Source organism: Antennarius striatus, chromosome 2 (genome assembly GCF_040054535.1).
Source record: "Antennarius striatus isolate MH-2024 chromosome 2, ASM4005453v1, whole genome shotgun sequence".
Lineage (NCBI taxonomy): Eukaryota > Metazoa > Chordata > Actinopteri > Lophiiformes > Antennariidae > Antennarius > Antennarius striatus.
In genome coordinates this window covers 23,688,314-23,700,546 of record NC_090777.1, presented here as the reverse complement: position 1 = coordinate 23,700,546, position 12,233 = coordinate 23,688,314, and the positions used below count along the sequence as shown (strand labels likewise).

The following is a 12,233-nucleotide window of genomic DNA, read 5'->3' as shown; positions in this document are numbered from 1 at the left end:
AAATTAGAGTTTGAAAAATCAAAAACAATGCAATTGAAATAAATAAAAAATGTAAAGAAAACAGCTGTAGGAATATTTCCATCAATTCATATACAGTATGTTAACATATTTTTCAAAGGATTAGTGTTCATACAGTCTAAACAGTTAAAATGTTTTTAAAAAATGAGAAAACATAAATTTCAGATTAAAAATTTGCGTTTTCAAATTAAATTAATAGAATTAAATACCATGATTATCTGATCGTCGTAGCAAACCTGTAGTTTCAGTGACAGCCATAGTGCCGTCCCTAACGCGCACGCGCAGTTGATTTACAGCCGCTTGATTGACACATGGCTCGACCAATGACATTGAAGCACCGGTGGCAGCCAGCCAATCGTCATCATCCTCTGTGTGTGCGTGTGTTGGTGTGTTCTCCGGCTGAGCGATATTTCAGTGAGTAAATACAATTATAAACAGCTGATTTAAATATGTCGTAATGTTTTAACATTTTCACCGGGCTGTTATTTAGTTTTTTCTTGTATGAAACGTGAGATTGCGTCACTATGGCGACCGAACAGAGCTGGAAACCTGCTGCTAGCTACAGGATGCAGAGTCATCTGTGGCTACTGGGGGAGCTGGAGCTAATTCATTGGGAGCTCCTGTTATCCCAGTCAAATATTCATCATCTTATACTTTAGTCAAGTCATTTATGTGTCGATTTTGAACCTGTGAGCTAATAGCAAGATAATATCAGCTATAAAATATATTGAATGAATGGGGGAAATAGTATCCACCATTTAAAAACACATTCAAAACATGATCTCTTCAGTAACATGGAGTGACAGCAGTCTCACAGCTCCGGCCATCAGCTGCTGTCCTTCACCCCACCGCCTGTGTTTCTGTTTATAACTGGCTGTGGCCTTCCTCCAGCAGTCTGTCCTCCTCCTCATCATGGCCTCTGGAGCTCTGTTCCCCAGCATGGTGTCTGGGTCCCGCGGCTCCTCCAGCAAGTACCTGGTGGAGTTTCGCGCTGGTAAGATGACCATGAAGGGCAGCACGGTGACCCCGGACAAGCGCAAAGGTCAGGTGTACATTCAGCAGACGGACGACTCCCTCATCCACTTCTGCTGGAAGGATCGGACTACAGGGAACGTCGATGATGTTGGTGACACAGTCTGTAGTACTTTACCCGTGTTTGACTTTCTGGTATTGATCGTCTTTAATGTCTCATGTTAGGATCTGATCATCTTCCCTGATGACTGTGAGTTCAAGCGGGTGAACCAGTGCACCACTGGACGAGTTTATGTTCTGAAGTTTAAAGCTGGATCCAAAAGGCTCTTCTTCTGGATGCAGGTATTGGGGGGTTCACACCTGATGTTGATGTTGCTTTGATGGAATCTGTCTCGTGTCAAATCATGTAATATCATCTTAATCATTCAACAAATAGGCCCTCATTTCACATTATAATCATGTTTTTATTACCAGTAGTGTATATGTTTTAGTTTTCTTAATATTGGCATTTTTAAAAAATTCTCTTTACTCTTGATAGTCAAGGCATCACTGCAGAAATAAGGCTTTTTGATTTCAGGAGCCAAAGACCGACAAGGATGAAGAGAACTGCCGAAAAGTGAATGAGTACATCAACAATCCCCCCATGCCTGGAACTCTGGGTAGTGGCAGCAGCGGAGGACATGACCTGTCTGCTCTCGGAGGTAACAGATTCTACATCGCTGATTTTTTTGGTTCCCTGTTATGTTAAACATCCTGAACTTCTCTTAAATCATCAAGAAATCAAATATCTGAGACTAAATGTCACCTATTCCTGTCTAATGTTAAGGGGAAGGCGGTCTGCAAAGTCTTCTGGGTAACATGAGTCACAACCAGCTCATGCAGCTGATTGGACCAACTGGACTAGGAGGCATTGGTAAGTCCTTTTTTTTTTTAAATGTATGCAGGTTATTAGACAAAGGGGGAGACATCTTATGAACGATCCAGGTTTCTTTGTGGTTGTCAGGCGGTCTCGGGGCGCTCGCCGGTCCAGGCTTGGCCAATCTTCTGGGCAGCAGCAGCAGCAGTAGCAGCAGCAGCAGCGTTCCTGCAGCCAGTAACTCCACCACCAGGTGTCTCATTCCCGTTCAACGTCCAATAAGCTTCAATCTTTTATGAAAACTCTTTGAGAAGTGATGCTGCTGTGGAAAACAAGTGGCAACAATAATGGATGAGGGTAGAAGAGCTCAAGAACAGAGGAAGTAAAAGAAAGATTTATTTTCTGTACATCATCACCAGATAAAAAACTTTTATTCTGACCAATCAGGAAACAATTTCCAGGCTCTATTCACACATAACAAATATTGTTTCAATCGTTAGAAGTCAGTTAACTTTTACTGATCTCAGGTTAACCGAACTTCTTTTCTTTCACGTTTCAGTCCATCCACCGCCGTCACCCCCACCTCTACCTCTGCTACCAGCCGCCTCGGCTCCTCTCAGGTTCCGACCACTCCCATCACCCCTTCCGCCACCTCGACTGCCTCCCCCCCAGCCACCACCCCCTCCACTCCTGCTGCGTCCTCTCTGGCAGCGGGGGCGGCCAACCCCACGCAGCCCATCCAGCTGAGGGACCTGCAGAGCATCCTGGCCACCATGAACGTTCCTGCCGGTGCGCAGGGAGGTGAGGAAAAACAGGAGACGGGAAGAACTCCAATAACCACCGGAGGGAAAAACGTAACTGATTCCACTCTAATTGCAGCTCACAGTGTGAACGCAGCAGACTGTGAGGCTCTTTCTTTTGCATTTAATGAAGTCGGTTTCTCCTGAAGCAGGAATGTTCTGATTTAATTTTACTGTGGTGGGAACATGAGACAGAACTGTCCTCCCTGCTTTATTGATCCCTATATATTACCTCACACACAGATTCATATTGAGAGTATTATTACCACACACACACACACACACACACAATTTAAATTGTTAGTAATGTGGAGATGTAGAAACACCCTTTTCTTTCTTTCTTTCTTTACTTCAGTTTTACTAACCTCAATTCTTTTGAATTTCTTTTTCCTCTCTCTGTGATATTTCAAGTTGACCTACATTCATTGTAAGTCCATACAGTAATATCCAGTTCAACATGAGAAACATGGACTTGATATTTCTCACTGCGCTGTACTTCAGATTAGTGCTGGACCCTGCTGACAGATTTGTTGATGGTGTGTGTTTCCTCCAGTGGATCTCACCAGCGTCCTGACGCCCGAGGTCATGGCTCCCATCCTGGCCAACCCCGAGGTGCAGCAGAGGCTGATGCCCTACCTGCCCTCTGGAGAGTCCCTGCTGCAGAGCACAGAGGAGCTCCACAACACACTCAGCTCCCCTCAGTTTCAACAGGTAGACGCCGTCCAAACAGCCGTCATGCCTGTTTCAGTCAGATTTTTAGCCTGTTTAATACAGCATGAGAGCGTATTTGGAGTTTGGCATCCAGGGTCTGACTTCATCACTCCTCACAGACATTTGGGATTGACAAGAATTTCTCTTTAACTTCCTGAACCAGAGCCGACAGGTGGATTGTAGGGGGGGTGATTTAGCTGAAAGGTATGAGCGACAATGACGGAGGGAGTGATGGGATTGGTTGAAGTTTAAACACGTCCAAATTGGGAGTGTTTTAGTGTCTAATGGGGAGAATTAATCATGTAACATAAGAATACTGAGCAGACTCACAAACCATAACCCTAAATTTACACAAACAACCTGTTTTTCTCAAACGTGACCTGCACACAGCCAAACCATTTGAGTGGAAAATCAATCTTAAAGAATTGTTTTAGAAATACAGACCGAGATGGATCATTTTTGACGTTTAAGGTCGTTTAACAGATTATTTGTCTTACTTGCCAGCAGATTCAGATGGCAGAGCTGATAAATGCATGAATTGCTCTCGGCTGCGATCTTCAGAGAGATTTTGACTTTCAATACTTGTCCGTCCTTCGGGCGCAGAAGTTGCTCATGAAATGAGATGCTACGCTCTGGTAATTATAAGACTCTATTGTCAATGTGCTCATGCTTGTTATTTATTGTCTGCTTGCAGGCTATGAGCATGTTCAGCAGCGCTCTGGCGTCGGGGCAGCTGGGGCCTCTAATGAACCAGTTTGGGTTGCCTGCAGAGGCCGTTGACGCCGCCAACAAAGGAGGTCAGTGTTTAGTCCACGACATGCAAAGAAACTGTTTGCTTCTTAAGTACAAAAAACATTTTTATGTTTACACGGGAGGTGGTAGTACACTGAGAAATTTGCTGTGTTAACAGCAGTGTGAGTTTGACAGGACTGGCAAAGTGTAAGCATATTTACATTTATCACAATATTAACTTTTACAAGACCTGCATTTAGAGTCAGGCTAAACAGAAATAATCTGCTTTTTACTGCAATACATTTTTATAACAGCAACTGTACAGTCAGCGTTTTTTGTCTTATTTTTTCATCATCATTTGAATGGTTACCAGTCATCTGTATGAAAACAGCTGGAAAACAGAAATATTGAATTTCAGTAAATGAAGTCGTCTTAACTCTTCACATCACGGATCTTTTGTGATAAATGTGGGCTGTAAAAAAACGGTCGGGGACAGAATATCGGCTTTGAGACGACTTTGCAAATAAACTTGTAAATAGCGCTCATCAAAGAACCACCCAGGATCCGACCCGGTTCACTGACCTTGGACGGCCGGAGGCCGACACCAGAGCCTCCACAGGAGTCTAAATATAAACGTCTGGACCTATAAATAATAAATGGCTCTTCTTCGACAGGAGGTGTCTTTGTGTTATTAAACTGGAATTAGACTCCTGTTATAGTAGCAGGGTCAAATATGATTTATTGAAAAGTTTAATTCAAACAAATAAAAACTATAAATAAAAACAGGCCTAAAAAAGCTAATTGTTTAAATGCTGTTTCCAGCAAATGAAGAATTCTTTACCCTTATTGTTCAAAACGACATTTAGTCAGATTTCATTTTAAGAAAAATTTTATTTTTTAAAAATGTTCCTGTCTCCTATTAATTAGGATCAGTGTTTTTAATCCGTCAACATGTTGGATTGACATTTCATCCATTAAGAATAATGGACAACAGATGTAATAATTGTTTGCAGCTCTAATTTTCTGTCACTTTCACCCTGCAGACGTGGAAGCCTTCGCCAAGGCCATGGAAACGGAGACGAAGTCTGACCAGGACAGCGAGTCCAAAGACAAGAAAGACGACGATGAAGACATGAGTTTGGACTAAGAACAATTAAGGCTTTTATTTAATTTATTTATTCAGCTGTTTGTGCTGTTTTATAACTAGTGCAATAAGCATGAAGTTTATGGTTAATATACTAGAACCTGTCATTAAGTCTCCCTTTGCTGATTATGTTGTGTTGGATTAATATCTCCTGGTTCTACCTGCATGTCAGCTACTAGTCTGTAAACACAAGGGAACACTAAATCAAAATGACAAACTCCATCTGTTGTTTCATTCTCACATTGTGTCACGAGAAATCATTTTGCTGCCTTTTAACAAACGGATGGACATCAGGAACAGTGTGGTGTATTATGGATATGAATGACCTTGACTCAAAATTCCATTTGATTGAATGAAAATATATTTCAAAAACATTTGACAGTATGAAAACAATTTTTCACCCATTTGACAAAAAACACACAAATACAACATTTTTCTACAATCACATCTATTTGGACATTTATTTTTCAGTAGTTTAGACACACAAAATAAAATAAATCACTAGTACATCTATGATTATCAAGACTTAAAAAATGTCAAAGCTGAATATCAGTACAGGTGGAGATGGGTAACAACTTCCCTGCAGTTTCAGGCACTTTTTCCCATAGTTTCAGCCTAATGGCATCCAAATCTGAGGACTACCTCCAAAAGTACTTCAGCAGGTTAACGCAGCAGCTCATCCATCCACGCCAAGAGTCGCACAATCACACAGTTACCGTGAAGCACAGCTGATTTCACTGATGAAACAAATTCTTTGGGTTTGTGAGGCATCGAGAGACAGAAAGTAAAATTCCTGAGAAATGAAAAATACAACGACCACAAGTCCGACTATTGAGGAGTAACTTCCAGTGCATTTTACAAACACGTATCCCTGGGTAACAACAAGAAATATCAAAATACCAAAAAGCACATTTTTTGCTATAAATAATATACCTCTGTTTTAAATAAGACTAAACTTACATTGAAGTCTCAAACAACAGTTTCTGTTTAAAAACAAAAGAAATAAAAATGTGGCTGGATTATTGGAGGACAAACAGTGAGAATATCAAATAGACAAATTAAAGGCCACTTTCTTGTGATAGACATGTCACAATGCACACAATCTACAGTATCATGTCTGTCTTGATGGCAAAAAATGAATCCATGTCACAGTGGGTTTAAAAGGCATTTAAAAATCAACCATGCGGTTCTTTATCATGTGTAATAATACAACACTGGTTGTGTATAGTGATGATAAAGGTGCGGAATAGTTTACTACAAATGTCACAGCTTCGGATTCCTTTTTTAAAAAAAAGGACGTACTAAAAAGGGCCACGAGAAACAAAAAGCACAATTAACGTGCTCATTAGACGTCTCTAACGTACAGCTCACGACCCCATCAACGTGACAACGTCACACGAACACACACTGGACGAGATCTACAGACATGCCGACGACTGTAAACTAGTTACTCTTCATATACTGAGTGACTGAAGCCACAACTGACAGGAATTAAATACACAGCTTATGAACTGGTCACACACACACACACACACACACACATACACACACACACACACACACACACAATCCCATCTAACCCTGCTGCACCAGCCTGCGGTAGTGCGGCATGACCTTGCTCTCGGGGAGGTAAAGTCCCATCTCCAAGGCAACCAGCACCGGAAATTCCAGAGGAATCAGCTCTCGTCTGTTGATACGGAAACGCTCCTCCAGCTTCTGCTCACGTGAGAAACGAGAAAGAAGAGATCGACGGGTCACATGACGTGATGTGGTTAGAGACTAGAAACATTAGCGTTGGTGATAACTTGGCTGTGAAATACACTCTGTGTTTGCCTTTCATCGCTTTTCGATGCGGATCTATACGGAAGGATGGATCCAGGGGGTTTCTTCTCGTTTCTGACGTTGCTTTTGTTTTATGAACATGAACTGTGCTCAGGGTGTGTTATGGATAAGACGTGCGGGTTGGCCTCGTCTGATCTAATGACTTATTCCATCATTGCAGCTGGACTAAAATCATCTGAGGTCATTGTATTTTCTTGTCAAGATACTGTCAGCAGGTGTTGATATTTGCGGGTACTTTCGTGTGTTCTTTGACACTCTGCCAGCTCGCCTGCGGGCGTTTTTAACAAGGGTTAATATTTGTTAAAGAACAAGAACGCTAGAGCAGGAATTCTAACCTGAGCCGTTGTTCAGTCTGTGGTTTCCTGCTGCCTAAATCTGACTTCCTGTACAGAAACAAAGTTAACTCTCCATGAAGGACGGACGCTTTCCTAGTTTCAGGTCTAATCATGTGACAGCTGTTACAGGTTTTTCCATCTTGCTAGTTTGCGTGAGGAGGGTGAGCTGTGTGACTTCATGCTTCTGTTCCCGTGGAAACTTTACTTACGTCGATGAGCTGTTTGACTTCTGGTTTCCTCAGATCGCTGCTGATCTTTGCTGCCAGCAGCACGCACGCCGCCGCCACGAGCTTCCTGTTCTGCTTGTTGAGGCGACCCTGCAGCACTAGCTTCTCAAAGTAAACAAACGCCATCGCCGTGGTGACGGGCTGCAAACCAAACTCCTCGCTCACCGCCCGCATCTCCCTCTTCAGACTGCCGGAGAGGAGAGGGGAGGAATTTAGTTTGCTCATCAGTTTTCAAAGACAGGGTAGACTGTCTGACCAGATTTAAAAAAAAAAAAAAAAAAGGAAACATGAGAGGCCACGAGGCTCATCCTTCAAAAGAGTCTTAGTGGAGACCGTAACGCTCCGAGGGGGAAGGAGATAAATCCATACCTTCTTATCTTGCTCAGAGTCAGCTTGATGTGAGGAAACTTCTCCTTGAAAATGTCGTTCATGTCCTTCTTCAGGTCAGACGGTTTCACGTACTCGATCACAGTCGTCTGCAGAGAGGAAAAACAAACCGGTCGGTAAACCGTCAGCCTGTCTTCAGTCGTTTAACATCCATCGCCTCCACAAAAATGAATCCAACATTCATTCAGCAGCAAACAATGGCTGCATTCAGGCTTCTGTGCGGTTTATCAAACCCAATTTTGACAATTTTATGCAGTTTAATGAGATCAATAGAATCCAATTCGATCAGGTTTACAATCGTGCTTAAGCTACAATGAAAAACCAGACTGCAAGCCTATAATTACATCACATTATGTAAGTAGCTCCCGGCAGCACGTTTATTTTTGATTGTAAAATAAATTAAAGGAATAAATGGATGGATTAACTGATGAGAAATTAAATTAAGTTGCAAACTTAAACGTCCTGCTTTCAGCCCAGGAAAAGTATTAAGAGTTAGCAACAAGAATGAAAGAGGAGACTACATCCTGAAAGCTGAAATGATCAAAGTTTTAGTTCAGTGTTAAGTGTGTTAAAGTCTGTATTCAAATAGGAAAGCATGCAGCTGAAATAGATCATAAAAATATTTGACAGCCTCCTCTGTTGCCTCTTATTCTTCATGTAATTTGATGCTTTGTAAACCGTTTCAGGTTTAGCCACACTTTTAATTCTAACTATTAATTCTACTGTGAATCATCCAATTATTTTCTGTAGTTCATCCTTTGCAGGGCCCTCGGGGGTCGATGCTGTAATCGTCTAACCTGGTTACAGAAAGCAGGAACTCCTCTTATGGGACAACGACGACTGTAACCTCGATATTTAACCTCGTATAAGATATGGACTGAGAAGAAGGAACTCTCACCACATATGATGCAAATATCAGAACCCTCTTGTGTCTCCCACAGGGCCACTGAGGGTCACTGAGCAGGTTGGGATCATACTCCGTCAACTCTTCTGCAACTAAAAACAAAAGACAACCAAACGTGTAACGCCATCAGGAGTCGGTGAATCAACAGTGAAGAGTTTTTGTCGTGTCCCTCAGCTTTAATCAGAGGCTTACGTTGTTCTTGAGTGGCGCCGCTGTTTGGACGAGCAGGCGTGAAGTTCCTCTGCCCGTTGACACGGAAACGGTTCTGGGCATTTTGAGCTGTAACGTTGTCCAGGGCGCCGCCGCTCTTCTGTCGCACCAAGGCGTTGGTCGGATAGAGGAGCTGAGCGTAGGACACTGTCTGAGGAGGGAAGAATGAAAGACATCCAGCGTTTATCGGACTGATGAGAGCATTTCTGTTTCTCCTGATGGTCCTCTACGACTGAAAGTCGTTTACTTTGCCATAGGATCCCAGCTCCACGCCCTCCAACGAAGGAAGCAGGTCAGCCGCTGCCACGGAAGACAGTCTTTGTCTTTGAGCCTCCAGCTTGGGATCGCTGTGGGAAACACAGACAAGGTCATTTTCAACATGAGAACCATTCGCCCCGTTCTTTCCTGAGAACCATCAGACAGGAGGAGGATGAGAACAGAAAAATGAGAGGAGGGCGCTCTCTGCGTGGGATGATGCTTTCGCTGTACCTGAGGTGAGCGCTCTCTCCATAGGGCAGCACTGAGAAAGCAGCGTATAGCGACCGCTTGGCACAAATCAGCACGATCCTGCAGGACACAGCAAGTACATGCAGACAAAACAGATGGCGTGTCAGTCTCCGCGAGCCTCAGTGACCGTCACCGCTGCTGTACAGGCGATATCCATCTGTGCCGGAACCCGCCATGACAGCAGCGTCCGTCACGGAGCTACTTCTGTTGATGTGCATCACGACTGATGCCAAACAGCCGTCAGAAGACAAACGGTAGAAGTAGGAGAGTAAACCAAGAGCCTTTTAAGCCTTTCTTGTTGAGGACAGTGAAGGTCGGGAGTTTATATAGAGCTGAAACAATGTCGAGAAAAAGGAATTTAAATGGGAAATTTTTTGGTGGTGAATTAATGATAAAAATTTAATTTTCAAGGAGAAAAATACACCAACTTCTCCTGTTTTTAATTTAGGCTTTGATATATAACTGACATTAATAGTTTAGGCCATTTCATTTCGGGCCAATGACGAGCTGATCTGTAACTGAAAAGGTAACGTTAGAAGAGGAAAGGAACAAACGGGGGCTAAGGAGCTAAAGATGGTTTTACCTCGGGACTGGAAACTCATTAATGGACCCATTCAGCAAAGCCGTCTACCTACGTAACGGCTCCACAACCACAGAACGTGACCAGAGGCTTCCCTTCCTCACAAAACACTGATCAATGACCTACAGCCTGCCGCGGGTCGAGTCCCCCACAGGAGACAAATTCACCTAAATCCACTTCTGCTAAAAAAAACTGAAACAGTGGGGAAGCCAAGACGGTTCCATAACTGTTTCGCTTACGCCAACAAAAACCTCACAACACATTTTGATGCATGAGGGGATGAGATGTGGGGATGATGAAATGAAGAAAAAAAAAAAAAAACGAGTAAAAAGACAAATTTTGGCAAGTATGAAAACATACATGAAATGTTTTCACAGCGTTGGGAAATGAACCCAATCATTATCACATTCTTGTTTCCTGACAGCCTGCCTTTCTGTGGCGTTAACTTACTGTTGGTGCAACACGGCGTTCCATTTCCACGCAGCACCTCTTTGGGCTTTTGCAAAGCTTCCAAGGGTGATTAAATTCACCAAAAGCTCTCAGCGGCGGTGCTGCCACTGCTCCCCTGCGGTCCAAACTAAGTCTCTGCCAGAGATAAGCTGCTTATTACAACACCAGCAGGGAAGTGAATAACACCGCTTATGAGTTAAAGGTCTACTTCAGAGCTCACTTTTACATTTCTCTGGCACTAAACCTATCGTAGAGAAATCCCTGATGAATATGCCACACATACAGTTGAAAGTAAAATTAGACAACCGCCACCATATATTCAATTTATTGGTGGAATTCAATTTTTTTTCGCCAGTTTAACAATAGATAAATCAAACAAGACACATTTCAATAGCTCAAAGCAGATTTAAAATTAATAAAACATTTACTGACTAATGGAGTCTCTATTTTTAATAAGCAATTCCTATAAAGCCTCAAAGTAAAACATTCAGAGATTGTGAGGGATTTTGTTCTACAGAGCCATGAAACAAAGTCTTACTATCTGAAGAATGTGGAATACTCATATATTCCAGAACTGGAGGCCTTTATGTCTGAGGAATTCTAAGATTCCTTAGGAATGCTGCCAGAAGCGTAAATCCAGTCATGACTATGTGCATATACTTCACAAAGAACTGAAACACTTGATCTGTTACAGTGAGCTGTTTAAACTCACCAAAAGGTGAATTAAAGTGAATTTTGCCAGTAAACTGCATGTGTGGAATAGACTGGAGACTCACCTACACCCCCGTGTGTCATACTGCCTCATACTCTTGATGAAGTGGACTTTCTTTGGCACCTTGGGTCCAGGAGAACCGGATACATTCCTCAACCTGAGGGAAAAGATGATGAAATGTTACAAATGCTGCTTGAGAATTAATAGAAACCTCCTTGTTTTACCTGTTGATCTTATTTAACGCGGAAGTCTCACCTCTGTCGTGAATCCAGAGAATTGCTAGCCGGGACTGGGCTCAGCGCTGCGGGCGTGGATCTGACCCGGGAGCAGGGCCGGTGTCCGGCGGACACCGGAGACAGAGGGGTGTCTGGGGTTGACGTCTCAGCCGCATAGCCAGGCTCCAAAAACACCTCGTTGGCCCCCAAAACAACTGGCCCGGCAGGTCCTGGAGACACCACCGAAGAAGGTCGGACAGGACTGAACACCCCCTGAACGCTGGAGGACGAGCTACCACCGGCCGGGGCCGGATCCGACACCCGCGCGGCTGCTCCGCGGCTGTCCGCCGGCAGGGGCGCGACAGTGGCTCCGCTGTCCCCGTCCCCGAGTCGGTGCTCCTCCGCGGCCCCTCGGTCGCTATTCCCGTCGCTGAACTGACAATTGGGCTGCCCGTCGAGGGAGATGTTATTGAGGAACAACAGGGCCGCTTGTCTCCTCCTGGAATCCTTCACTTTCCGCCGGTGTTCTCGGTGAGTCTTTGACTGTTTACTCTTCCGGTCGGCAGCCTGCAGCCCGCAGACTGCGGTCGCCATTCTAGTTTCAAATGTGTTCGTTTCAAGCGAAGCAAAC

At 43.6% G+C, this 12,233-nt stretch overlaps 2 protein-coding genes across 4 annotated transcripts; one reads left to right on the top strand and one right to left on the bottom strand.

The window, feature by feature from the left end:
- The first annotated feature begins 368 nt into the window (after positions 1-368).
- Positions 369-5,525, top strand: LOC137611046 (proteasomal ubiquitin receptor ADRM1-like). Of its 2 annotated transcripts, none has more exons than XM_068339033.1 (10): positions 369-432; positions 913-1,140; positions 1,216-1,332; positions 1,568-1,691; positions 1,817-1,903; positions 1,994-2,099; positions 2,406-2,647; positions 3,200-3,357; positions 4,052-4,154; positions 5,133-5,525. In XM_068339033.1, the coding sequence occupies exons 2-10, from the start codon at positions 931-933 to the stop codon at positions 5,234-5,236; spliced, it is 1,251 nt and encodes a 416-aa protein (XP_068195134.1). In that variant the 5' UTR covers positions 369-432; positions 913-930; the 3' UTR covers positions 5,237-5,525. The 2 variants fall into 2 exon arrangements, with proteins under 2 accessions (XP_068195134.1, XP_068195125.1); XM_068339024.1 differs by having other exon boundaries at positions 371-432; positions 910-1,140.
- A 46-nt stretch (positions 5,526-5,571) lies between these two features.
- Positions 5,572-12,221, bottom strand: cables2a (Cdk5 and Abl enzyme substrate 2a). Of its 2 annotated transcripts, XM_068343566.1 has the most exons (9): positions 11,643-12,221; positions 11,452-11,544; positions 9,628-9,705; positions 9,386-9,485; positions 9,121-9,289; positions 8,923-9,020; positions 8,007-8,113; positions 7,620-7,824; positions 5,572-6,949 (listed from the first exon to the last, which is right to left on the bottom strand). In XM_068343566.1, the coding sequence occupies exons 1-9, from the start codon at positions 12,194-12,196 to the stop codon at positions 6,809-6,811; spliced, it is 1,545 nt and encodes a 514-aa protein (XP_068199667.1). In that variant the 5' UTR covers positions 12,197-12,221; the 3' UTR covers positions 5,572-6,808. The 2 variants fall into 2 exon arrangements, with proteins under 2 accessions (XP_068199667.1, XP_068199675.1); XM_068343574.1 differs by lacking the exon at positions 9,628-9,705.
- Positions 12,222-12,233: the final 12 nt, after the last annotated feature.